The following is a 27034-nucleotide window of genomic DNA, read 5'->3' as shown; positions in this document are numbered from 1 at the left end:
TTCTATCTGTCTCCCTTTTTGCACTATGAGCTCCTCTCATTCATCTTTCAAACCTGGATAGACACAAGGTCTGGCACACACTAAGTGTTCAACTGTTCACAGAAAAAATGAAGATGGATCCATGCATGCAAACATTCTCCTTATTATTTTAGACCATCCCCTCTCCAAATTATGACCTCAGAGCCGAAAATGTCAACTTTCAGCCAAGTTTATTCCTTAACACCACTCAATTAGCCCATTGCAACTGTCCTGTAATTAAATGCCCAGAATTTTTCTCTCCTCAGCAATGAATGCTGGCACCAAATTCATATTACCACATACTGATTTAATCTGTTAATACCCTGCACAGAAACCCCTTCATAGTTCCTCATTCTCTGGCAATGAATTCACCTATGAATGAATTCACCCATCCAGGCAAATGTCTTGTTTTGCTTCCCATCCCCCATTTGACCCATGTTCTTACAGACATAGACACTGCCTTTGCATCAGTCTGCAAGCATGCCCTGCGATGTTCATTCCCCAATTATTTGCTTTACTCAGAAGGACTTCTTTCCTTCTTTTTCATCATTGAAATGCTGGTTCAGGCACCATTTCCCCATGAACCAGCCAAAAAATAATCTCTCCCTACATAAAAAGCATATTTTGTTGGCAACTTTCTTCCAGTGCTTATTTCATACACTGTTAAACGCAATTACTGGGAAGCCCCAGTCTAAGCTGGTAACCCATAAAGGGAAGAGACAGTGTTGAGTTCATCTCCATAGCACCCGTAAGCACCTGCCACACATCTTGTACACAGCTTGCTCCAGTGTTTTCAGATGAATGAATTAATGGGATTTTATAAAGATTCACAGTATTGTATTTTCTACTTTTTTATCCATCCCCAGAAGGCATTGCATATATTTTGTTTTTAAACATGGTATTAAAAGTCGAAGGAAGAAATAGGCATACAATAAAGGAGACAAGTCTTAATCCTATCATTTTGAACAACAAAAGCAAAAGTAATACCAAGCACTCACATTTGAGACCCTGCTGAGGAATCTGAGAAAGAGAAATTAAAGTAAATGTGATCTCCTGCAAAAATGACAGGGCTTTGTTCCACCTCGCTTAGAGCTGCTCTACAGATTATACCACCCTGGTGTGATCAGTATTCTTCTCAGACATACCTGGCTTTATCTGCTTTATTTGTATAACAACAAAAGTTTATACAATAGTACCCATCATTATCAAAGAACTATTCGACTGTTAGTGTTCCTCAAAACTTCCAAATACTTTTAAGTTTTTGATAATAAAACTCACATCTTGTAGTCACTAATTTCATTTGATTTCAAGAGGATCTATTCTGAATTCCTTTACAAATAAAAAGATTTCTTTTATATTTATTCCCTTACATGTCTTTGTACATGTCTCTCTCCTTCTCTGCTTAATTTCTCACCTAATATTTGCTAAAGAAAAATCATTGTGAGGTATATTTTACAGATCAAAAGTGCAAGAGAATTGGAATGGTTTCCATACTAGATAGAAACCAATGGTGAATCAATAAAAAACATGGGAATCTCCAGAACATAAACTGGAACCCCAAAGAGAGGAGTAGAGGTGACAATTTCCAAGTATTGTGCATCAAGATATGTACCATATTAGTATAACCCTCCTATGTTCATACATGTATACACCACAGTGAAATCCACATCATGTACAACCACAAGAATGGGATCCTAATTAGAAGTAGTTACACTCCATGTATGTACATAAAAATAAACTCTACTATCATGTACATCTAAAAAGAACAAATAAAAATGTAATTTAAAAAGATACATACTATATCAGGTTTCATGATTTGGAAACTTCGGAATTTTTTTTATATCAAATGTAAAATTACATTTGTCAGAAATGAAGACCTTTATAACCTACTCTCAGAACACTAAAATAAATATTAGTGAAGAGTATCCAATATATCAAACACCAAAGAAAATTTAACATATTCCCTTTATTTGTAACAATTACTTATTTGGTGAAATAAAATGAGTGACCTCTCAGGAATAATTAAGAACCATGTCATATAATTCCTAATCATTGACAGTAATACCAGTGGTTATTGCTCAGAAGTATTAATGACAAAATGATTTGCTACCAACCAATTTTATTTCCAAATCTGGCTTTTGTGACTCTTTATAGGTAGTTTTTTAAAATTTCTAGATATATGGGTCTATTTTCAAACTGACCAAAACACTACTGGAGATTCAAAACACTGTTTGTGCATTTCAAAGAGCTCTAAGGGATGTTTATCTCCCCATTTATTTAGCAAATATTTACTTAAAATCTGTGATGTACATTTATGAGGATGAAAAACAGCTTCTATTTTTAAAGAGTTTATTATCCACTATAATAATTATAAACTGATGAGATAGTAACTGAACAATGAGATTTTTCGTATTTGAACAATGAGATTTTGGTTCACAGGAACATCTACGCATCACAGCACCATGATTAAAAGCATTGGAATTTTCACTCCATCACAAAGGGCTGGAACACTGATTTTACTCTTTCTTTGAGCTAGACAAGAAACTTGACCCTCAGGTCTACTGAGTTTCTTCACCTGTAAAATAAAGAATAGAAACATCTACCTTGCAGGGTTGTAGTGTTGTTTTGATGATATAGGTGTTTCTTAGAATACAGTAATTGTCCTGTAAATAATGGTTGTTGTTGTTCGTAGTAGTAATAGTAGTAGTAAGTAGTAGTTTGGTCGTAGTATTGCAGGAGTAATGCTGGACTCTGAATAAACTGTGGGATTTTTATCTAAACAAGAAGAGAAGGAAGAGGGTGTCAGATAAAAGAGCCCTTGGTAATAAAAGAGATTGAAAAAGTATTCAGAAAAGGAAAAGTCATTCTGTATTCCCACATGTGTACCAATTTGGCCAGTGGCCACAGAAAAGATAAGAGATTAATTAAGGTAAGGTTATAAAAATTGAAATTGCCATATTCTTTTTCACCCAAAGCAGACTGGGATTTTTAGATTATTAGAGTAAGGAGACACTGGTGCCTAAAAATTTTACTGAACTCATATACAAGCTACAAAGATTTTATTGGTGAAAATTGCATTATCAAGTCTGTTGCACAAGGCCTGGAATATCTACAGTTGGCATCTCAGATATCTTTTAATAGAGTCACGAGTGCACACACACACACACACACAGAAGAGTATATCAAATAGGAACCTCTAAACTAAGGACTATTTCCACTAAAAGTAATTATTTTATTTTGAAATAAAATTTGTTCCAGTCTCATCATTTTCTTTTCTATATACGTGTCATTACTGTTGACAAGAGGTGAAATGCAAACAAAACTCATTCCTGTTTGATTGATGGAACTCTTTAGACAATATTAGTACATATTCATTTGGACAATTAACATTTCAAAAAAAAGTATATTGCTCAAATATATTTAATTTTCAAAACAAAGCTCTATGTCAATGTTCTGGAAAATGTAGGAAGTAAAAGGGATAGATGAAAGTCACTAGAGGGCTCTTTCCATTCTTAAAATTGATGTGTCCCAGTTGAAATTGGCCAAACTCTGCTGAACATGACTCTGAAGATCTATAAGAAGCTGATCTCATCAAAGTTTTCTGAGTTCTAATATGAGTCCTAAAATGAGAGGAAAAAAATTTCTAGGGCCCCACTATCTCCCTATTTGGGAGGACTTCTGGTTCTCTCAGTCTCTACCCAGCTAGGTGAAGGGACCTTCCAATGTTCTCCCAACAGCCCCACATGCTTTCCTTGTTCATAACCTGTGCCTGCCAGTATGGCAGCACTTACCTGTACCATAGCAGTCTGTTCACTTAACCCTCCCACTGGACAAAAGTTTCCTGAAGGAAATAACTCTGTGTGTGAGTGTGTGTGTGTGTGTGTGTGTGTGTGTGTGTGTGTTTCAAGATCCCTTCAACTCTCACTTTTATTATTGCAACTTTCTCCTAAATTATTTCCCTGCTTCCACCCCTGGCTTACTATAACCTATTTCTCAAAACAACAGCCAGAATGATCCTTCGTCAGGTCTTGCCATTTCTCTGCTCAAATCCCTCAATGCTTTTCCTTGTCACTCAAAGTTAAGCCCATTTTTGAAATGGCACAAAAGGTCCTGCATGATCTGCTTGTACCCCTCAACCATCACCCACAATGATACCTCTCCAACTTCTACTTCAACTTCCCTCCTGCTGTCTTTTCTTCTCCCTTAACCTCCTGTAGAGGATTGCTTGGTACTTAACTTCTACATTAGGAAAAAATACACTCAGTACATTCATGACAATAAAAATAATCTCATCTGGTTTGGGTAAGTTCCTTTTTAAACTAGCTTAAGTGTGATTTCTTCTCTCATTTGTGTATTTGGGGATATGTGCGTGCATGTGCGACAGAGACTAAAAAACAGACACAGACAAAGGAAGAGAGGAAAGTCATCTCTTTCTCAATGCCATAATTCCCCCCAGTTTTAAGAACTATGACCATCAATCTGGCCAAACCCCTTGATAGCAACAGTGTTCAAGGAGCACCCCCAAGTGGTAGCACTAACCTCTGAAGACGCTCTCTCTTTAAATAATTGAAGGATTAGAGGACAGATTCAAATTCTCTTGCTTATGAAACCAGAACCCTAGTCTTCAAAAGGAAAAGCCCTTGAGAATACAAGAGTAAATAAATAAATGGAAGAAAGATTTACTGAACAGAGAACAACAATGACTGCAAAAAGGAGAGAGAAGAAGAAGCCTAAATCACACTCGCACATGGGGCTCTATTACAAGGCTGTCACTCAAACAGATTTCTCTATTAAATGGATTAGCAAGGTGGTAGCTCATTTCTTAAGTGCTGTCGCAGGTGAATTGTGTTGTCTGAGTTTTTGTTTTGTCTTATTTTAGTTGGTTGTTTGGGTGGGGTTTTTTTTTCCAGATAATTTTACCTAAGCATCTTGATCATTATCAAAACACTTCTTTGATAATATTACAGAGATAAATATGGCTTATCAGTTCAGACAGAGCCCCAGAGGTCTCTGCATTTCTTTCTTATTTTCTGTCCTGCTGATCCTCGTACACGCACCCACCTGCCAGAGAGTGAGATCGTGGTACTGAAAGCAGAAGTCTTGCTAATCTTTGATAGCCTCTGAAGCTTTATCCCCAGCTCAAGTACAAAGCAGTTATGAAAGACCTCTTAAATTAGAGAAAATGCTTTTTGCATTTTTAGTATCTAAATTACAAGTATATGTGACTGGTTTGCAGATCCAACTCTAAAGAACCAGTTATTTACAATTATATCTGGAAATGCAAATATAATGAAGAATATAGAGATTGGAAGAATGAAAAGAAACACAAGAGTTTATGAGAAATGGAGAAGGGAGAAAAGGAAACACTCAAAATTGGTTTCAAATGTTGGAAGGCAGTTTATTTTTTATGTTGTTCACTCCTGCCATCTAGTGGTTACTGTGCAGTAATGCCTAAGTCAGAACTCCAAAATCACTAAAGATGTGATATCAGTAACCTATTTACACCTGTGACAGGTCCCATGTCTTTCTTTCTGGTATGAAAATGACTATGAGTGTTCTGTATTTGTTACTGTCCCCAAAATTTCAATTGGAAGTCAAGGATCCAAATTTGGAATGAATTCTGAAAAGCACCAGTGATTTTTGCCTCACTCAGTGTCCTTCATTGGGCAAGTTCTCTTCCCCAAAAACTGTACTATTCTGAATTTCTAATGTTTCAACAGTTCCTTTCCTAAATATTAGATTAAGAAATACAACTCTTTCTTGCAAAATGCTCTTAATCCAAAGAGCAAAGTAAACTGATAAAATAGAATTATGGGCTCTAAACATTGATTCAATCATCAAAAACATCCCTGCCTTTGTAAAAGATTTATGTAAAGAGAAAACATACTTTATATGTCCTTTTATTTTAAATTTTGTTAAAGTTATTTTAAAGGATAATTTTTAAAAATTTCCCCAAAGATGATCCTTTTCCTCTTCTGTGATCATTGGAATGGGGGGAGATACCGTTGCAGACTCAGCTGTATAGATTCAGAAACTGTGCCGCAGGCTCCCACCAGCGTTGTAAAGATGGTAGTGCATTGTGGACAGGGCTAAAGGGATCAGAACACAGCCGGCTGAGAGAAGAAAGTTTTACCAGAGTTGGACACCTGCGGTGAGGGTTCTGATCTTTACAATCATATCAAAGGTAATGATTCTACATTTTTTAAGGGGAAAAATCCACAAGGGAGACACTATCTGAGAAGTAATGAGCTTCAAGCATGACTGGCTCTCTGGAAGAGAATTTTGCAATGCCATAAAACAATCCCAGGTCTAGACATTTCAGATGACAGGCACAGAGATGGGAAGCGGCAAGCTGAAATAGAGAAGCCCAAGGCATGTTTTTTTAAAAAAGAATTGAAGGCTGGGGAGAATGTTTGGCCTAGAACTTCAAAAAAAACATAATAAAATACTTTAAGAAATGTAACTCAGAGATACAAATAAGACTTGTATTTTCCATTGGGGAAGAAATTGTTATTGATCTACTGCCTTTCTAGAGTCTTTAGGTAGAGAGGCATAAAAATCTGACATATGTAACAAAGCAATCCTGGTACATGTGCATCACTAGTAAGTCTCCTCAAGGGCTGCGTATACCAGTGCTAGACTGGGCATCATGATGCTTGGTCTATCTCTTATGTTCCTGACTTCCTGGTCCTATGCTCTCTGAATTCTATGTCCAGCCACTATGGCCTTCTCTGAATTCTTTGTGTTTTCTCATTTTTAAATCAAGACCTTTGTGCCACTGGTTTTCTTCTACCTGAACATTATACTCCCTTGGGGCTTTGTCAACCCAGCCCCAAATTACAGATCACTGCCTCTAAAAAGTTCACTTATACCTTATCTAGTGCTGTACCTCACTAGTTTTTCACCATCAAACAATTTTTTCACAAAAATAATTTCCTTGGTATTTTTTTGCTTGTTTTATTTAATTTTTAATTATCTGTTTTCCCCTTCTAGAATATAAACTCTATAAGGGCAAGGTATTTCATGGCTTGTTTATTATCTATTAATCAAGGTCCCAACAGGAAAACAGGAGCAATTGGAGGAAGTTTAATAAGATGCTATTTAGCAAGTGACTGACTCATGACTTCTATTGCATAGAGGTATGCCATATTTGGGGCTGGTAACTGAGGAGTGCTGTTGTCACTCTTAGGCTTGAAGGACAATGTGGATGTATTACTGGAACCCAAGGGAAAACAGGGGTTGTGTGAAGAGGAGCACCTAGCAAAAGCACGAACCTGCAGAGAAGAGACGCTCCAGTCTGGGGACCGCCTTTGAGGAAAGCCAGGAGAATCAATGTCTCCCCTGACCTTTCTTCCATCATCAGGTGCCAGCTGAGGCTCCCTGAGACTGAACCCAAAAGAAAGCCATCAGTCTCTTCAGTTCAAACTCAGGGTCACAGAGAGGGCTGGAGAGTGGGTCTATAAAGGCAGAGAAGAGATATCCAACAGGCAGCCCTGAGTAGATGCCTAATAAAGATGTGTGCCATCAGTGAACCATGTAACACCTGGGAGTTCAAAACTGATTGACCTCTGGCTTTAGAAAAATCAATGCAATTTTCCCTGAAGACAGCCTTCAGCCAGGAGCAGACTTTAGAGACCCACTTCTCAGGAAGGCTTGGAGGAGCCAGACTTACTGGACTACCAGGAACAATATGTCTGATTGCACAGTGCATTAAGGAGATAATGGAAACCTTTCAAAGAGATTGAACTGTGGAACTTCAAATTGGAAGAAGTAAAAGTACATACATTAGAGAGTGGCATGGGCTGTTCATTAATACTTCATAAGCCTGTGCAGAAGGCTTCGCTGTGCCCCAAGAGCTCCACATACCCCATCTCATTCAAGTCTCAAAGTCTCACTGAAGATAGCAAATGACATTCTCATTGAATAGATGAGCAAAATTTGTCTTAGCAAAGTTAAGTATCTTGCCCAAGGTCATACAGCTACCAGGATCAGAACACATATCCAGACACAAAGAAAGAAAAGAGAAGCTTGGGGGGGGGGGGTTCTTTAAAAGGTAGGGCAGACAAGGCGAGAAACACTGAGAACCTAAGCTGCTCAAGAGTGTAGATAAATCCTAACTCTATTGCAGCAGCTGCCCACTCTCACAAGAGTCTCTGAACCATGTGAACACAGGAAAAATAAAAGATAACAGGGACAACATGAAAAGATAAGAAGTCAGGAACTGGATAATTTGTCACAATAATTCAAAACCTAGGGAAGGCACCTAAATAATAAAAAGTGCATCTAAAACTACTGCTCTCCTTCCTGAAACCTAGATCTTGGCCCAGGATCATGGTACCAAAAAAATACGAAATATGGTACCAAAAAAAGTCAGTTCTAAATGGCAGCCATCCCCAAGAAATACTCAGAAAACAGGGCTTTCGCTCCTCAAATATTAAATCTGTCCAGATAAGGGGTGGCGCAATGAAACAGAAAACTCATTTCTAAGTCATTTTATTTGTATTCATGCACCTTTTGCAATAGATTTAGTCCCTTTCCTTATCATTTGATCCTAAAATTAGAATGTTATTTTTCATATGCTATTTGTGGAAGGAAGGTAAGATATGACCTTGTTTTTATCTCTCCTTTATCTGTCCTTCCTGCCTCTTGGCAGACATAATGAAGCCCAGATATGATAAGTTCTAGAAAACCTCAATGAGACGGGAGACATGAATGAAACTTTATCAGAGGTTTGATATTCTTGGATATTTGCAAGGTAATGGCATGTTCGAGCATGTTCTCAGCCACTAATGATACAGGATCTTCAGAGTAGCCTCAGTCAGGCCCACTTCCTGCACCCACTTTCCAGTGCTAGATTCAGATCCTAGTGCACCAGATTCAGGTGTGTGAGACCCTCAGAACATGGGCTTTCAAAGAGAACCATTTCTGTAGCTAATACTGAGTAATGAAAAATAGCCCCAAAATAGCATTATGAAAATGAACTTTTTAAAAATATGGATGTGAACCCTTGGAGACATTGTGTAAATTTATTTTTGAAAGGATTCAGGGAAAGTGCTCCCCCATGAGTAATGCAACCACTGATATGGTTTATTCAATGAGCTCCACTGCAATTAATCTGAAATCCGTGCTCCCTTGCTCTCTCTGTAAGCTGAACAGCACTGGAATAAAACAACTGGAAAGTGCACCTTCTCGTTTTATTATTCAAGAACTGTTTTCCATAGTTAATATTCATAGACAACTTTCTTCTGAGACCAGAGACAATTAAGTGGACAAAAAAATTCTGCAAAGTTTACAACAGAATTTAATAAACTATCCCACAAATATGCAGAATCCTAATTATACAGGCTGAACCTTTTGCACCTCAGCTTTCCAATCCATAGAGAATGCCTGCAGCATTCTGTACCTCAAACAGGACTTGGCAGAATTAGCTGTGAGCCACGTGGACTGACACATGCCTTTTGTGTGCTGATATTAGAAAAATCGTTGCTCCCCTGACCTGGGTGGCTTATCTATCTGGCATGATGGCTGTAGAAATGGGTTTAGGATTCAAGCAGGATTTGGGATTAAAAACCTTCTCTACCATTTATCAGCAGTGTGATTTGGAACAATTACTTGCTAATCATCCCTGGCCTCAATTTCTTCATGTGTATAAAAAGGATGACAACAGTGCATAGTTCACTGGATGACTGAGAGGAGAGAAAAACAGAATATGTGTAACATTCAGAGCCACATAATAGGCCTTTGGGGCTTGTAAGCTGCATATATCTCTATGCACACTTGACACATCTGTCTGTTTGCCAAGCTCACTGTTCCTTAGCATGGATTCTCCAGGACCATAGCAGACAACCCCATCCTTCCACTTGGATTGTTTGGTTCCCTTACCTATTGCTTTTCCACAATTTGTCATTTACATCTGTTTCCTTCAGCTGCTGTGAAGTAGAGGGGTTTTCACCCCTGTGCATACTTTGGGACCCCTCACCCCCCAAAAAAATATATATGGCCTGCAGTAATTGATATACATTTTTTAAGAGAGAGAGAGAGAAAATTTTTTAATATTTCTTATTTATTTATTTAGAGAGAGAGAGAGAATTTTTTAATATTTATTTTTTAGCAGACACAACATCTTTGTTTGTATGTGGTGCTGAGGATCGAACCCGGGCCACATGCATGCCAGGCAAGCACACTACCGCTTGAGCCACATCCCCAGCCCAATTGATATACTTTTGCTCTGCCAAAAACATTCTTACTCCTGTTACTAGAATAATTACATTTCATTGCTATTGCTCAGGTTACCCAAGTGTCTTTCTTTTCACCTCTCCAAGGTTCCCTTCCTCTGGTGCCTCTGACCCATACCCACTCCTCAGTCTACTCTCAAAGCACCTTCCAGCTCTGCTTTACCTACTGCCAGAGCCATATGAAGCCTCTTTAGGACTGAGTTCTCAAACCAGTACCCTGCTTCATTCCTTCCTCGTTCCCTCTGTCCCTGTATTTCTTCACCTATTACTAATAAAAAGGCAGTAAAGTTGGGAGACCAGCTCTGAAACTTTAGCAGTAAAGGATACCAAAGAAGATAAACCAACTACAAATATAAAGTCCACCTTAGAGTTCCCAAAATTTAGCTGTCATTACCCCCCTCGACAGGTTGGCCTTGTTCCTCTGCGGGCCTTCTCCTGACATCAGTCTCAGGTGCTTATTTACCCCTTCCCCCTCACCACTATCCTCATGTTTTATCCACAACTACCGATTCCTACCTTTCATTCAGAATATGAGTAGTTTAGCTCTCCTCCTCCTATCCTAAGCTAAATTCCAGGGGTATTTTCATGGAACCCAGAAGTTATCAGCGAGTCCTACTAAACACAGAGCTATATGTTGATTTGTATCCTTACCCATTCAAGTATGCAACAGAAGATCTGAAATTTCAGGATTTCCCTTAAGTTACCCCAGGCATCAATTTTAGACAGGACTCCTTTCATCTCCTCCTTTGATTTTACACCCTCCCCTTGCCTCCAGACCTGCCTGCATGCATTCCATCTCCCAGAGTGCGCTCAATGACCTGTTAAAAATATATTCTGGCCACTGTCATGGCTGTCCTCAAGATTCCCTGAGAGGCTTGTGTGGTGCCCAGACATGCTGGACAGACTGCTTGAATTCCCCTCCATCATCCTGCCTAGCCACAAGCATGACTTTGGGAAAGTTAACTTAACCCCACTGTTTTTCCTCATCTATCGATAGAGACAATGATACCTCCACCTTTGACAGTTCTTATAAAGATTTAACACATATTTATGTATAAAACCCAGCTCAGGTGAGTACTAGAGAAGTGTTTATGTGATTAGTGCCTGGACCTTCCCAAATTATCTGCTGTTATTTCTTCAGCCTCATCTCATGCTTCTCCCCCCTCTCAATAAGCGACAGTCATACAGAACAACTTGAGATGACACTAAAGACAAGATGAACCTTGACCTTGATCTTCTGCCTCATTTCCTCCGCCCCCCCAACTCTCTCCACTTAGGTGCTGGTCATTCTCAAGCCTCAGCTTCTAAAGTATGTCTTCAAAGAAGGCTTCCCAGGCTCTCCAAGACCAAGCCTCCTTCTATGTGCTCAGGAGCCCCAAGTACTCAACATGAATAGCGTCTATTTATTTGCAGCGGCTTATTATCTTCTCTGCATTTTTCTTGGGTTCACTAGACAGCAAATCCTTGGAAAGCAGGAAGCATCTCTTATTTTTGGTTCAATACCTTATATTAGGCACAGTGCTGACACATGGTAGATGCTCCATAAATGCTTCTTCAGTCAGTATTGAAAACAAAAACAGCAAACAAAATGAAGACAAATTCTATCACTTACTCGTATGTGTGATATTGGACATAAATGTTACTTATGCGACTCTAGTTCACCTCTTCATGTTTGAAATAGTAGCATCTTAAAAATGGATTTTTATGATCTTCATCATTCCTGAGCAGGTGCTAGCTTGGTAAATAAAATGAAAACAAATTTCCCCGATGAGCCAAACCCCTGCATCTCTTTCAACTGTGCAGACACCTTGGACCTGCCTGAGCCACCCCTTCCAGCCAGTGACTGAGATAGAGAGGAAAGAACCAAAGCGGTGTTTCTTTTTAGAGCACCTTATACCACATGGAAATTTATAAATCCTTATTGATGCTAATGATGTGATGAAGGAAAATCCTGAAAAAATGTTTAATGGAATAAAGATCCTAGAGGCTTCCATTTTTCATAAGAAGATGGAGAAGGAAGATCAAAGAGCCCATCCTCTCCTACCGTCTCAAGAACTTTGATCATTCCTTTGATTTTTGGTCAATTTTCTGTTAAAATGTTTTCAATTCCCTGTCATTGAGAGAGACAGAAAGAGAGAGTAAGATAAACAAAGGTCCCTCAAATTTACCTCTTTCTCTATCTGACCTTGTCTTTCTCTCTCTCCTTCATAACACGAGAGATCTACATCATCACCTCTCATTCTCTCTTTAGCCACCCCTGGCTTCTGTCTTCCTCTCCATGCCATGTCAACTTTTCTCTGGGACATTCTTCTAATCTCCTCATATTCACTCTCTCAGCAGCAACCTCTCTACTCGGCCCTCTTTGTTCTCTGTTTCCTTTCCTTAGACACAGTCTGATTTCCATCATCCCTGCTTCCTGGTAACTTTCTCACTATGAAAAAGACTCCCATTGTAGCTAAATCCAGTGCCTTCGCTATGCTTGATCTCTGCACATCTGAGGCAGATGGTTACTAGCCCTTTTTTGAGAGATGTTCTTTCCTCAGCCTCCGTGACATCACTCCTCAATTTTTCCCTACCTTTCAACTCCTTCTATGTGTCTTTTTTTACAAGTTCATCTTCTTCAAATGGCTATTAAATGTTGGAGTTCTTCTAGATCTAGCTAGATCTTCTTCTCCTCACCTTCTACACTCCCCCTAAGCAATCGCATCTGTGCCCATTAATTTATCAGTGACTGAAGATTTTATCCCTGCTCTCTCTCTTTTTAAGCCCTAGTTTCACAAACCCAGCTACTTCCTTGAGTTCACCACTTAAAGTCTTCTACTACCCTGTTCTCCAAGATCCTTGTAATATTCCTTATTTCAATGAAAGGTAGCACTATCCACTAAGTTGCATTCCAAGAAAAATGAAGTGTTCCTGGGCAATCCTTTACTTTTCTCTCCCATATCTGGTCTCTTACTAAATCCACTTTATTTTGATCCAAAATATCTCTCCATCCAGTACTGAGAAAGCTACTACTTCCTTGTCACCATCTCACTGTTGCTCCTTCCCAATCTATTCTTCAAACTGTAGCAAGATCAAAAAAACATGCATGCACCCATACGTATGCATGTGCATACATACACACACACACACACACACACACACACACCACTAGCTTGAAGACTTTCAATCATTTCCCACTGAGGAGAAAGATCAACACCATTCACAAATCAAAAAGATCTATGTAGGTCTGCCCATCACCCATACTACATCTCACTTGTACCCTCCTGCTCTCCAGTGCTCTAGCCACAGTCATCTGCTTTCAGTTTAACAGGATCACATCCCCTCCTGTCAGCTTTTGCACATGCTAATCTCTTCTCCTAAAATCTTCTCTGGCTCCCACCACATCTGCCCTTCACTAATTTAATTTATACTTATCCTCTAACTCTTAACTCTTATGTGACATCCTCAGAAAACCTTCCCCAACCTTCTATACAAAGATGGGTCCCACAAGTGTAGACTCTCATACTTCCTTCTTGTTTCATGGCAGTAATCACAGTTACCTTTGTGATCAATGAATTAACACTCACTTCCTCCTTAAGAATGTAAGCATCAGGAGAGCAGGGACCACATCTGCCTTGTTCATCAGGATAACCTCAGTTCTTGTACAAAAAAAAAAAAAAACACTCAGTAACATGAGTTGACGATCAAAGAAAAAGGAGTCTATTGACACTGTCCTCTTTCTGCTATTGAGAAAACAGGACACTGGTCTTGTCCTATCTCTTTTTCCACTGCTATGACTAATAGAAAACAAATTAAATATTCCTCTGTTGCAACAGTGACTTCATTTTCACAATAAATGGTTTGATAACAAACCTTCTAGCCTAAGCACTAAATGGAACACCACAGCTGGTTGTGTGAGGCAGTATAGTGTCAAATACAGAACCAGGTTACTGGAGTCAGATTCTGGTTCTACCACTTACTCTGTGTGACCATAGCAGGGACTAACCTATCCAGACCTCAACTTCCACATCTCTAAATGGGATTAAAAGTATAACTATTTTATAGGGTTGTTGTTAGGACTGAAGGAGCAAATCTATATAGAGCACTAACGACAGATAACTATTTCTAACATTTTTTTGGATCACTGCCATGTGTCAGCCCTGGGATAAGAACTATTTGTGTATTAGTTCAGATGCTTAAGTAAGCAGTATGGGATGAATTGGACTTTAAAAGATCCTTTTGTGTTCTACCATTTTAAATGATTTCAAGCCAATAAATTTATGCCACACCTTGAAATAGCTATTGTGATTTCATTGTCATCTCCAGTTTGCAAGTGAGAAAATTCATACTCTGGGGTGTGAAGTGATTTGTTCAAGATCAGACAATGAAACCAAGCCCAAGACTTTGCGTATCAGTTGGTTCAAATCACATTGCCCCTCTTCTGTGCTTTCTAATAAGTCTCCCTCCTGGTATTTGTACTCTCTCTCACACAGTACTTTCTGTGTATTTTCTCATTTGTTGCTCACAGTTACTCCTTAAGAAGAAACCTATGGAAATGCCATAGAATAGAGTAGTTAGACTGACTTGAACATCTATGAGCTCTATATGACTTATTTGCTTTTTTATTTGGGGAAATCATTCAATAGTTCTGATCCTGAGTCTCCATATTTATAACATAACAGAGCTAGACAATCCTTGATGTTTCCTCCAGATCAAAACAAAACAAAACAAAAAGTCTCTTTGCCTTCAACCACATATTTTCCCTCCCATAAGTTATCATTTAAGGACATCCCCTTGCAAAAAAAATCACTTCTTAATCCATTAGAAAAACAATTTTCCCACTCCTGTGTGAATCTTTTTCAAGTTTAGTTAATAGTGTGGACTGCAAACCCAAACTGTTTCTGTGAATCTGTTCAACTAAACCAAGTTCCATATATTCTGCTTGAAAAAATAAGTAATTAATAAGAACAATCTTATCCCAGGATTGCAACATATAAATCATCTAAAAATACTTTTATCAGAATATATCATTGTATTTCAGACATATATACAATTGCAAATTTGTCAGTTTACAATAAAATTAAATTTAAAAATCCTTGTAAAAAAGTGGACCCTGAAATTTTAAGATGTACCACAAGAGGGCAGGATTGATTCAGTTCTGGATTTCATCCCTTTTTCTTTTTAATATTTTTTTAATGTGTTAAAAGGGATACACAAATGCAGTACAGATGGGAATATAAATTAGTAAAAATTTTCTAAAAAAAGCATAGTTTCTTTTGCAAGAATCATAAAAATGCTCATAACACTGACTTGTATTCTATTTATTGAAATTTTTATAAGGTATAAGCCCAAAAGAAAAAACAGAGGTATTCACAATAGTTCCTGTAACACTTTCTAAATCATCTTTTTTTAAAAGTGGAAATGATATAAAATTTTAACATTGAAGATTTATTAAATAAATAAACTAATCCTATAGCAAGCTAGAGGACTGGATAACCATCTTCTTACTATAGTAAGAAAAAAAGTAAAACATAATATTAAGTTTATATTCTGGATTGAAGGAATGTAAAAATCACAATTACATATTCAGTGGGAACAGAGAAAAGTGTATAAAAATGAGAACACTACTTTTTTAGGATGGTAGAATTTTAAGTAATTTCTTATTTGCAATATCATTGCACAGTGTTACTCATAATGTGTTTTAGTCCCTTAGCCTCTAATACAATTTCTGGCAAATATTCCACCACTTTAGAGCCTTCTTCAATATACTCAGACTGTATCTAGAGAACTATAAACCAATTAAAGCGTGGTTCACAGAGGAAGTCCACACTGTAAAAAGGCATAAAATAATGTCATGGTCATTCATTCTTTCAACATTTACTGAGGACCTACACTATTGCAGGCAGAGAAGCATAAATGCAATTCAAATACACATAAGGGACAGCTCCTGTCTCCAAGAAGCTCAGAGTCCATGAGGACAATGGCCACCAAAACAGAGTAATGCCATCGTGTGGTGTGTTCAGTGCTCTGACAGAGTAACAATTGTGATAGCTTTCCATCTCTATAACCAATATCTGAAATTAATCCACTCATAAAAAATGGGTTTATGTTGACTCAAGACTTTTGGAGGATTCAATCCATGATTGTTTGGCCCCATTGTCTTTGGGTGTGTGACAAGGCAGCATCTCATGGGAGGAGCCTGCAGCAAAGCAAATTCTGCTCACCTGAGGACTAAAAAGCAAACTAGAAAGGGAAGAAGGAGCTGGGGGGGGGTGTACCACATCCCACTTAAGGGCACACCCCCAGGGACCAGAACACCTCCCACTAGGCCTCACCTCCTAAGGATTTCACAAACTCCTGATCCAGGCCATTCAGGGAACGGATCTTTAACACATGAGCATTTGAGGCACATTCCAGATCCATAGACATTCTTACTCCCCTTGCAGTGAGAAAAGTCTCCACAAGATGTGGGAGTGGCATCTTACAGAACTAATAAGAGTTCTAGTTCTAATTTTTTGAGGAAACTCCATGCTGTTTTCCATAAGGGTCATACTAATTACCTTCCCATCAACAGGGCAAAGGCTCCCTTTCTTTTCTCTCCATCCTCACCAGAACCTGTTGTCTTCTGTCCCTTTTATTATAGCCATTCTAATGAACGTGAGATGCTATTTCATTGTAATTTTAGTTTGCATTTTCTTCAATGTTTAATGGAGTTGAGAATTTTTTTTCATATACCTACGGACCACTTGTATAAGTTCTTTTGGGAAATATCTGTCTACTCAGCTCCTTTGTTTATTTTTTAATTGTGTTATTTGTTTTCTTGCTACTAAGTTCCTGGTGTTTTCAATATTGACCCCTCATCAGATATATGTTTTGAAAATAATAATATAGAAATGAATATTAAGGCAGGGGAAGTAACTTGAGCAAAGACTTTGAGACAAAACTACAACAAAACAACAAATATTTCTGCATGACTGTGATGTAGGGGTCAGGGGAGAGGGAGAGAAAGTCAATTCAAGAGGATCTGGATTTTTTTAAAAAAAGGGGGCATTAGTTAAGGATAAGATCATAAAGGGATTTTGTTTTCTAACTTTTTGTTTTCCTTATAATAGTAGCACAAACATATGTAAAACTCAAACCATTCCAGATGATCAAAAGAAAACCTCCATATCCCACCCTCCGGTGCTTGCTCCTCAGTGGCCGAAGGACCTGCAGCTCAGCATTTCTGATCTTATCCTTCTAAAACCCACCTTCCAAATAAAGTGTATTTATGCCTTTGTCTAACTTCATCAAAATGAAACAGGATTTACTGCTGCCTCACAACAACAAATGTAAAATTTAGCACTTTAGCACTTGTTCCATCTACACTTTCTTATATTCCTGAATGAATTATATTACTGCTTTTGTCTATTTTTATTATATGCTGAAGCCTCTCTTTCTTGATCCATCGGCTTTACACAGTATCTCTAAACTTCCTTCTATACAGGCTGACTTTAAGCTCTGTGAGAGCAGAGATCATCTCTCTTCATTCTCTTTTTGTTAGAAATGTATCACAGTGCCTAGCTTGTAAAAGCAGGTGAGGTGTATAATTATATTTCCCTGTACCTTTTTCTCCATCTCTTACCCTCCTCCACTTGCCAACCTTTTCTCATTCCATTTTTTTTCATATTGCCCTGGGTAGGTAATCTATTTTTCTCTATAAGAGATTTTTAAGATCTCCCATCTATCTCTAGTATTCTAAATGTCATGAGGATGCATGTGTTGAAATGATGGTATTTGATTTATTCTGCTCAGCATTCAGTTGGGATTTTTTTAATCTGAATATTTTAATTTTTATCTTTTATCAGCACTGGGAAGCTGTTTTTTGTTTTTGTTGTTGTTGTTATATATTTCATTTGGTTTAAGACTTCTTGTCTATTTGTCTAAATTTCTTGGATTATTTCTATCTTAATTTTCTTTGTTCCCTTTTGACAATTATTATTCATATGTTGTCACTCTTGTTTTGATATTCGTGACCTTTTTTCCTCATATTTTTAGTGTCTTTGTATTTTTGTCCTATGTTCTGAAACTTCCTTGATTTTTTATTCTATTTTTTTTCCTATGAATTCTTGGGCTTGTCCCTCACTCCTTTTATTTTCTAACAGTGTGATCATTTTATTACTGTATTTAACAAATACATATGATGTATGGGATTTTTATTGGTGCATTATGATTACACATAATAGTGGGATTCATTGTGGCATGTTTGTTCACACACATAATTAGATCAATTTTATTCCCCACTGCCTTTCCTGTTTCTTCCTACTCCCTCCCCCAATCCCTTTCTTCCACTGATCTGGTCTTCCTTTTATTTGATATCCTTTTTTATAAGTATTTTCCTCTCTGGGTTGTTTAACTCAATGTGAAACTTTCCAGTTCCATCCATATTCCTGCAAATGGCATAGTTTCATTCTTTATGCTGAATAAAAGCCCATTGTGTATATATGACACATTTCTTTATCCATTCGTCTATTGATAAGGGTCATTCCATAACTTGGCTATTTTGAGTTGCCCTGATATGAACATTGGTATGCACGTATCATTATACTATGCTGATTTTAGTTCTTTTGGGTAAATACCAAGGAGTGGGACAGCTGGGTCATATGGTGGTTCTATTCCTAGCCTTTTGAGGAATCTCCATGCTGATTTCCATAGTGGCTGTCCTAATTTACATTCCCACCAACAGTATGTAAGTTTTCTTTTTTTCCTACATCCTCACCAGCATTTATTATTATTTGAATTATTGATGATAATCATTGTACCTGGGGTGAAATATAATTTCAGTGTAGTTTTGATTTTCATTTCCTGGATTGCTAAAAATGTTGGACATATATTTGTTGGCCATTTGACACCACACACACACACACACACACACACACACACTCTTCATTTTTCTTAATAGTCTATTATTGTTTTATAGGTAAGATATCACTTAAAATCAAGACCATCTTAAAATTTTTCTCTCTTACAAAAACTTACCTCTATTTCCTTAGAGATCAAATATTTTTCTGTCTTTTTCTGCTGCTTCACTTTCATAGTGTTGGATTTCCTCAACAGGCTGGTAAATTCTTAGTTGTGATCAGTGGTAGAGCACTTGCCCAGCATATCATTATTGCTGATACATGGGTAGGGGGGTCACAGGGCTGCCCCATGGATAAAAGAGAGGACATAAACTGTGTTGTGAGAATGACTGTCAGACTTCAACTGGGCTAGGCAGGTAGGGCAGGAAGATGGAATGCTCCCCAAACCTCCTGCCCCCCCCCCAGGCCAACAGAATGAAAGTGTCAGGTGAATATCACCTAATCCCCACTCTGACAGGCCTTGCTCTTCCCAGGAGGGTTGTTCTATTTCTATAGAAGTTACATATCTGGCTTCAGTATGGCCAATGTCATTATTGCACAGTCAGCGTTAGAGGAGGAGGGTAAAGAGGATGGATGGAGCTGCGGGGCCAGACAGTTCTTGGAGACCTAGATCAGTCGTCTGATTTTAGCCCCTCATCCTACTCCTAAATCAGAAATTCATTGTAATACTAAAAAAAATTATTCCAGCTTCCACTACAGTTTTGTCTCATATATACTCTGAGCACTTACATATACTCTGGACCTCTCCTCACTATTTCACCCAGGTGAGTTTATTCACTTTTAGTTTAGTTTAGTGTGCTTATATTCTTAGTCCATTTCTCTTTACTCATGATATTATATTACTCTTTGTATTTTTATGCCATCATTTCAGTAGAGTTTTGAGAGGGAAGAGAGGTAAGCCCAAGTGTTTAATCTCTACCTGGACCATAAATCAACCTCAGACTAATCCTGTTGGGTAACTGAGATCGCTAAGGATAATAATAAGCATAACCAGATATGTCTCTCTGATTTAGCATGGAGAAAAAAAATTCAGAGAACAGAAAACTAAAATCTATTTATTCATCAATTTAATAAATATTAGTTGAGACCTATTAGAGGTTAGAAAAGAAGGCTGGCATTTTCAACCTGCTCTGTAGGATTCAAGAAATATTACAATGATATCATGTGAGGGTATCAAGGAAGGCTTCTAAAAGAAGTGACATTTGAGTGGCCAACAAAAACAGTATTGTTACCCTGGAAAAGAAGAGGTGGTGTAGGGGGCGGGGGTTGTGATCAGTGGTAAAGCACTTGCCCAGCATGTGTGAGACACTGGGTTCAATCCTCAGCACTACATAAAAGTAAATAAATAAAATAAAGATACTGTATTCATTTACAACTAAAAAAAATTTTTTTAATAAATTAATTAAAATAAAAGGTGGTGTAGGTAATAATAAAAGAGAAGAGGGCATGTGTGAAACTTCAGATATCTCACTGTATCTGAGGGCAAATAAGAGCAGGAGAAAAGGCTGAGTGCAGAACCTACACTCACTGGAATGGCATACTAAGAACTCTAAACACAGTCCTGACAGTGCTGAGATGACATTGACATATTTCAAGTGGGGAAATAATATGATCAATTTTCTTGTTTTTGAGTCATTGCCCAAATCATATTTTGGAGAATGAATGAAAGTGAGGTACAGTGATATCTGATTCTCTTAAGATAACCCAAAGCATAGGTGATATTCACCTGACACTTTCATTGCAACAGCTAGAGATATAGATATATAAAGCACTCACTGGTGTGATGAGAGCCAAGCAGTCCTACAGGAAATGATGACATCAGTGTACAGCCCTGATCCTATGTAGTTCTCTTAACAGTTGTGCAAAGTGTTACTAAACACCTGTTACAGATGAGGAAACTGAGGCTCAGGAAGTTTAGTGACTCACAGTTACAGTGGCAAAGTCTAAAAACAAATCCAAATTGCTCTGACTCCCACATTAGGGCACTCTGAATTGGCACCCCACATTGCTGCCTCTGAACAACTCTGTGGGATCTAGAAATCCACTGGGCAGAGATACAGATGAAATTCAAATTGTTGGGTACAAACACACCATCATAACTTTCAATTCTATGATTCCATTGTTCTCCAGAATAGAGGCAAACCCACAGAACAGAGCTAATCCAGAGCAAGCAGCAGGGAGGGAGAGAAGTGATATGGCACTGTGGGTTCCTGAGATTACTTGCCTTCCACTCCCATTAACTGGCAGCCTCTGCCACATTATGTAGGATAATTAGCTATGAGTCTCAAAGGAATATGCCATGCCCATTCCTCCAGTCTTACCTTTCTGATGGACAGAAGAATGCATCTAGAAGAAAGGACAGAATATTTCTATGGAAATGAATTCCTCAGTCTGAGCTCTCACGGTTAAACTGTGTTTATTTTTTTTTCCCCTCCCATTCTCCAACACCTTGATAATGTCATCGTTTTAATATGATTTCTGGAGATAAAAAGCTCTGAGGAACTTGTATTAAGCAATTACTCCAGGGATCAGCAAACACAAACTCGTGATATTTACTTAAAATCCTCAATTTGATGGATATGTCAAGGTCTTTATAAACAAAACTGACTTTTTCAGGGTTGGAAAATTAGCACCGTGTCCAGAATAATCATTTCCACAAAGGGAATGACATGTCCTTATTTTCTATCCTGTTCATGGGTGACAAATGTCATTTCAAGTATTTTGCAATACAAATTCTGAAGATTGTATAGGAATATGTTTAGGATGTATTTTTCTTTAAGTAAAAATTTATTTATATCACATGAATGGTAAAAGAGAAAAGAACAGGATCTATACTCAAGATTGATAATAAACAACCATCTTGTTCTTTGATAGATTTTTGTCTCCAAGTATTTTATAATGCAAAAAAAAAGTGACTTAAAAACACAGGATGATCACAGAGTCACCCAGGGGATTCAGATGAGACAACTTGCATACAAAAAAAAAAAAAAAAAAAAAAAAACTTGAGCAGTTCTGTAGCAAAAATTTTCTTGATTTTGAAAAGAAAAACTGATTTCGAATTTTTAATCTATTAAATGAGGCCTTGTCCAGCAATTTTCCTCCTATGTTTATAGTCAAAGTAATTGAAGACGAGGATTCAAATTATATTTGCACACCAATGCTCATAGAAGCACTATACACAATAGCCAAAAGGTGGAAACAACCAACTATCCAACCACAGATGATGGATAAACAAAATGTGGTGTAATGATAGCACAGCATTCAAACATAGGAAAGAATAAAATTTAGATATTTACAACAATGCCACCCTTGAAAATATGCCAGTGAAATAAGCCAAACTCCAAGACAAATGTTTCATGATTCCACATATATGAGGTACCTAAGTAGGCAAATTAATATAGTCGGGAAGTAGAACAGGGGGTATCAGGGGCTGGGAAATTATTGTTTAAGGAGTTCAGAGTTTTTGTTAGGGATTAGGAAAAGTTTGGGATATGGGTAGAGGTGACAGTTGCACAACGTTGTGAATGTATTTAATACCTTTGAAGGATACACTTACAAAGGGTTAAAATGATATTATGTTATGTATATTTTAACACAATATTTTCTTAAAAAGATATGTCTTTGCCATCTTACACTAAATGTATTTAGTGTATATAATGTGGTAGCAATTTCTCCAGGACTAGAAATTATGATAAAATGAGACATTACAGGAAAATTTTCAGTCTTTTTTTGACTAATGGACTCTTGAGGAATCATCTGGAACTTCTCTCTGGAGAAGGAAGTATAAGGAAGGAACTCATAAACCGCCTGTTGTGCACTGTGACAATTTGGGGGACAGAAGTTATGGCACCCAGAAGCCACCTCACTGACCTCTGAATTAGAAAGCAGTCAGGTTGTGAGACTCAACAAGACCATGGCCAGCTGCAGAGTATCTGAGAGGGTTGCACCAAAGGAAGAAGACTCTCACTGGCATGTTACCTCCAACTCCAGGTAAAGGTCTAGAGGAATACTAAAACCACAGATGGGATAATAGAACAGAGAACAAGCGTGCTTGGTTCAAAAGCTCAGGAACACATGATTGAGATTTCACACAGCTGCCTCAGCTGAGTGCTTTTCTTACAGTCCAAGATTGCAAATGGTGAATGGTAATAAAGTTGGTGCAAAAGATGAAGCATTAAACACTGTGACTTCATATCATTATAATGCCGTCTTGTTAATTGGCTACTGCATTCATCTTTGGGACTATTTTTGAGACCTGCCTGCACACAGCTGTCTTTTTAAGGAAAACTTAATAACACCCTTTCTGAGTAAAAAGTGGTTTTTGTATCCGGTTGTAATTTGCAAAGGAACAACTAAAATTATACACTTTGGAGTAATGTAGGAAATAAACATCCCTTTATTACTGGTTACAATGTTCTATTTTTATATTGCTAGTTAATGCTTACTATTCCCTGTGGAATTTTTAAGATTGTCAGCATTTTTATGCATTTAGTAGAAATTGGTATTTTACAATCTTGAGATAGAGACATTACAAATGTGAAATGTTTTTATAATAATTTTTTTCTAATTTCCAACTCACTAGATATTCAGCTCCTAGATTGATTCGTTCTTAACAAATCTAACAACAAAAAACATTTCTACTGCATCTCTATTAAATGTACAAATCAGAGCCTAGAGATGACAAAATAGAATAATGAAAAGTCATGTGAACAGTACATTTAAATTTTTAGGATAAGCAATGGATCCCTTTGAGATTTTTTATGAATGTATAATATCACAAAGTCAAATGACACATGCAATTAAGTCTAGTCTGGCAGCAGAACTTGACCACTCCAAATCTAAATATAATACTGTGTTTTATTTTAAGTCCATGTTCATCCTACCGTATAATCTAACAAATTCAGCCTGATAGAGTTTTCTGTAACAACATCTGTCCCCTGAGGCATAACATCCCATTTTCATCACCCTGCTGATCTCACTGTCCTTTATTTAATACTTTCCCTCCTGAATTAAGAAAAGTGCCATAGGATAGATGGACTAAGAACACTTTTAAAGCTTTCCAGCATGTTCTATTTATAATGCAGTCAGTGTACAGCCAACCAAGCTTGCTCTATTTGCACACGGTTAAGATTAACACCATGAACTGCAAAAAATAACTAGAAATTAATGTGACTAGCTAAAGAAACATTTGATCTTTTTCATAAATTTATGTTCTTTTGTAACTTTTGATTGTATGATTATCTATAAGTATGCTCCAGAAGATCTCACGTTAAGTTGACCTCTCCATAATTTGATAAATGGTGCAAATGAGCAGAGTGGTAAAGACAACATGTGCACACTGTTAAGGCGCAAGATAATGTCAGATGCACAGTTAGATTTTTTATAGTTTTTGCTTTTATGTAATGTTTTATTTTTGTTGTTCTTTCACATCTATTTCAAGTAACATTGCATCTCCATTTACAGTGAAGATACAAATTTTTGAGTTAATTTATTTAAATTAATGAAGGTCAGTAGAGGGGGTAGAGAGAGAAGAGGGNAGGTCAGTAGAGGGGGTAGAGAGAGAAGAGGGGTGGGGAGGGGAGGGGAGGGGGGATAGTAGAGGATAGGAAAGGTAGCAGAATACAACAGACACTAGTATGGCAATATGTAAATCAATGGATGTGTAATTGATGTGATTCTGCAATCTGTATATGGGCTAAAAATGGGAGTTCATAACCCACTTGAAGCAAAGTGTGAAAGATGATATATCAAGAACTATGTAATGTTTTGAACAACCAACAATAAAAAAAAAAAAAGAATGGACATGTGTTAATGAAAGCTATTAAGTAAATAGGAATGCAGGCACATTGGTACAACAAAAATTGAGACTATTGGGCAAATGAATATATACTGTATGAACATATAAGAAAGAAATAATCAACTGTACCTGAAAAGATAAGTAAGAATTCCTAAGAGGACAAGGAAAAAGAAAAGTCATTCCAGACAAAGGGATACCATGCACAAAGACTCTGACATGAACTCCATACCTGGTGTATATACACACTGCTGGGTTAATGTGACTGGAGAACAGGATGGTGGGGGGTGAATGATAGACCATGAGTTGGAGAGCCAGCAAGTTACCATATCACAAAATTTTTTTTGGCCATGCTAAAATCTATATAGATTACAAAAATCATGGAAGTTCTTTAAGCAGGAAGTAACAGGGCCACTTTCTGTTATGAAAAAAGCTCTTGTGCAGTTTGAGGAGGTGTAAGGAGATTATGCAAGAAAAACTATTTGTACAGACAAAGGAAAAGACTAGGAGGTGACACTATGTAAAATAAAAGGTAACATAAAACATCATTAAGAGAAAGGTAACAGAGTAAAAGGAAAAAATACACATACACATGACAACTCTTAATACATAAAGAGCTCCTCCAATTCAATAGAATGATTAAATTTTATTATTTTTTGTGAAAATTCATGAGAATTGTAGGTAATTCACAAAATAAAAATGAATAGAGGCCAGATCCAGGCTCAGGACCAGGACTGCCCCCACCGACCCATGAGGGAGCCCAGGCCCGGGGTAGCCCCGGGTCTGCCCCACCAACAAGCATATCCACAATGGAGCTCAGGCCCTGGTCAAGAACCACCTCTACCAACCCAAGCAGGAGCCCAGGCCCAGGTAGGCCCACCGCCCCCCCACCCCTGCCCACCTGGAAGGCCAGGCCTAACCCACCCCCATCTTGGGACACTGCAGTCATTGCCATAACTCCCCCCCCCCGGACTCAGTAGCCTCCACCTTGCAACAACAGACAGGGCCTAGAAGCACCTGCATCTTAGATCAGGCATCTCAAAGCCGGCGTAAGTCCCACCCGTTCAGCCCCATCTCTGAAAGAGGTTGCATCCACCTTGGGACAACCCACGGCTATCTTGAGTTACCTCCATTATTGCTGCTACCATCTTTAGTTACAATAACATCCCTGAGGTACCCTTACCGGGGACTGGAAGCCCAACACCAAGGCGAGGTACAGGTAATCTGCAGAGACACTACAAGATTATAGAATATAAACTGTAATAGCTCAGATCCACACTGAAAGAAAGGAATACACATAGAAAACATGAAAAAAAAAACAAAGGGAAAAAAGTACCCCAAATAAACTAGGATACTACAATTACAGATTCCGTGGACATTGCAGTTGATGAAATGTCAGAGAAGGAGTTCAGAATATACATAATTAAAATGATCTGTGAATTAAAGAATGACCTAAGTAAGCAAATACAGGCAAATATTGATCACTCCAACAAGGAGATAAGAGAGCAAATATAGGCAACTATTGATCACACCAACAAAGAGACAAGGGAGCAAATACAGATAGCAAAAGATTATTTCAAGAAAGAGTTAGAGATTCTGGAAAAAAATTAGAAATCCTTGAAATGAAGGAAACAATAAACCAAATGAAAAAACTCAATAGCATCACCAACAGACTAGAATACTTGGAAGACAGAATATCAGATAATGAAGACAAAGTATACCATCTGGAAAATAAAGTTGACCACACAGTGAAGATGGTAAGAAACCATGAACAGAACATTCAAGAATTGTGGGATAGCATCAGAACCAAATCTAAGAGTTATTGGGATAGAGAAAGGCACAAAGATTCAAACCAAAGGAATGCACAATCTCTTCAATGAGATAATATCAGAAAATTTCCCAAACATGAAGAATGATTTGGAAAATCAAATACAAGAGGATTACAGGACACCAAATGTAAAAAAAATTACAACATATTTACACCAAGGCACATTTTACTAAAAATGTCTAGCATACAGAAAAAGGATAAGGCTGTAAGATAGAGGAATCAGATCACATATATGGGAGACCAATACAGATCTCAACCCAGACCTCAAAGCCAGGAG

The 27034-nt window shown here is 37.7% G+C and overlaps 1 protein-coding gene across 2 annotated transcripts in view; it reads right to left on the bottom strand.

The window, feature by feature from the left end:
* LOC107142769 (nonsense-mediated mRNA decay factor SMG5-like) overlaps positions 1 to 27034 on the bottom strand; it is an 81419-nt gene that overhangs the window by 26520 nt on the left and 27865 nt on the right. For both annotated transcript variants that reach the window (XM_048802030.1, XM_048802029.1), the window contains one exon: positions 2622 to 2793. Coding sequence is in view for 1 of the 2 variants with exons in the window: in XM_048802029.1 (XP_048657986.1) it covers positions 2622 to 2793 (172 nt within the window). In the remaining variant the exon portion in view is untranslated. The remainder of the gene's footprint in view (positions 1 to 2621; positions 2794 to 27034) is intronic.

The sequence above is a fragment of the Marmota marmota genome, unplaced genomic scaffold (genome assembly GCF_001458135.2).
Source record: "Marmota marmota marmota unplaced genomic scaffold, marMar, whole genome shotgun sequence".
Taxonomy (NCBI): domain Eukaryota; kingdom Metazoa; phylum Chordata; class Mammalia; order Rodentia; family Sciuridae; genus Marmota; species Marmota marmota.
The sequence above is the reverse complement of the archived record's forward strand: the minus strand, read 5'-3'. Positions and strand labels throughout refer to the sequence as shown.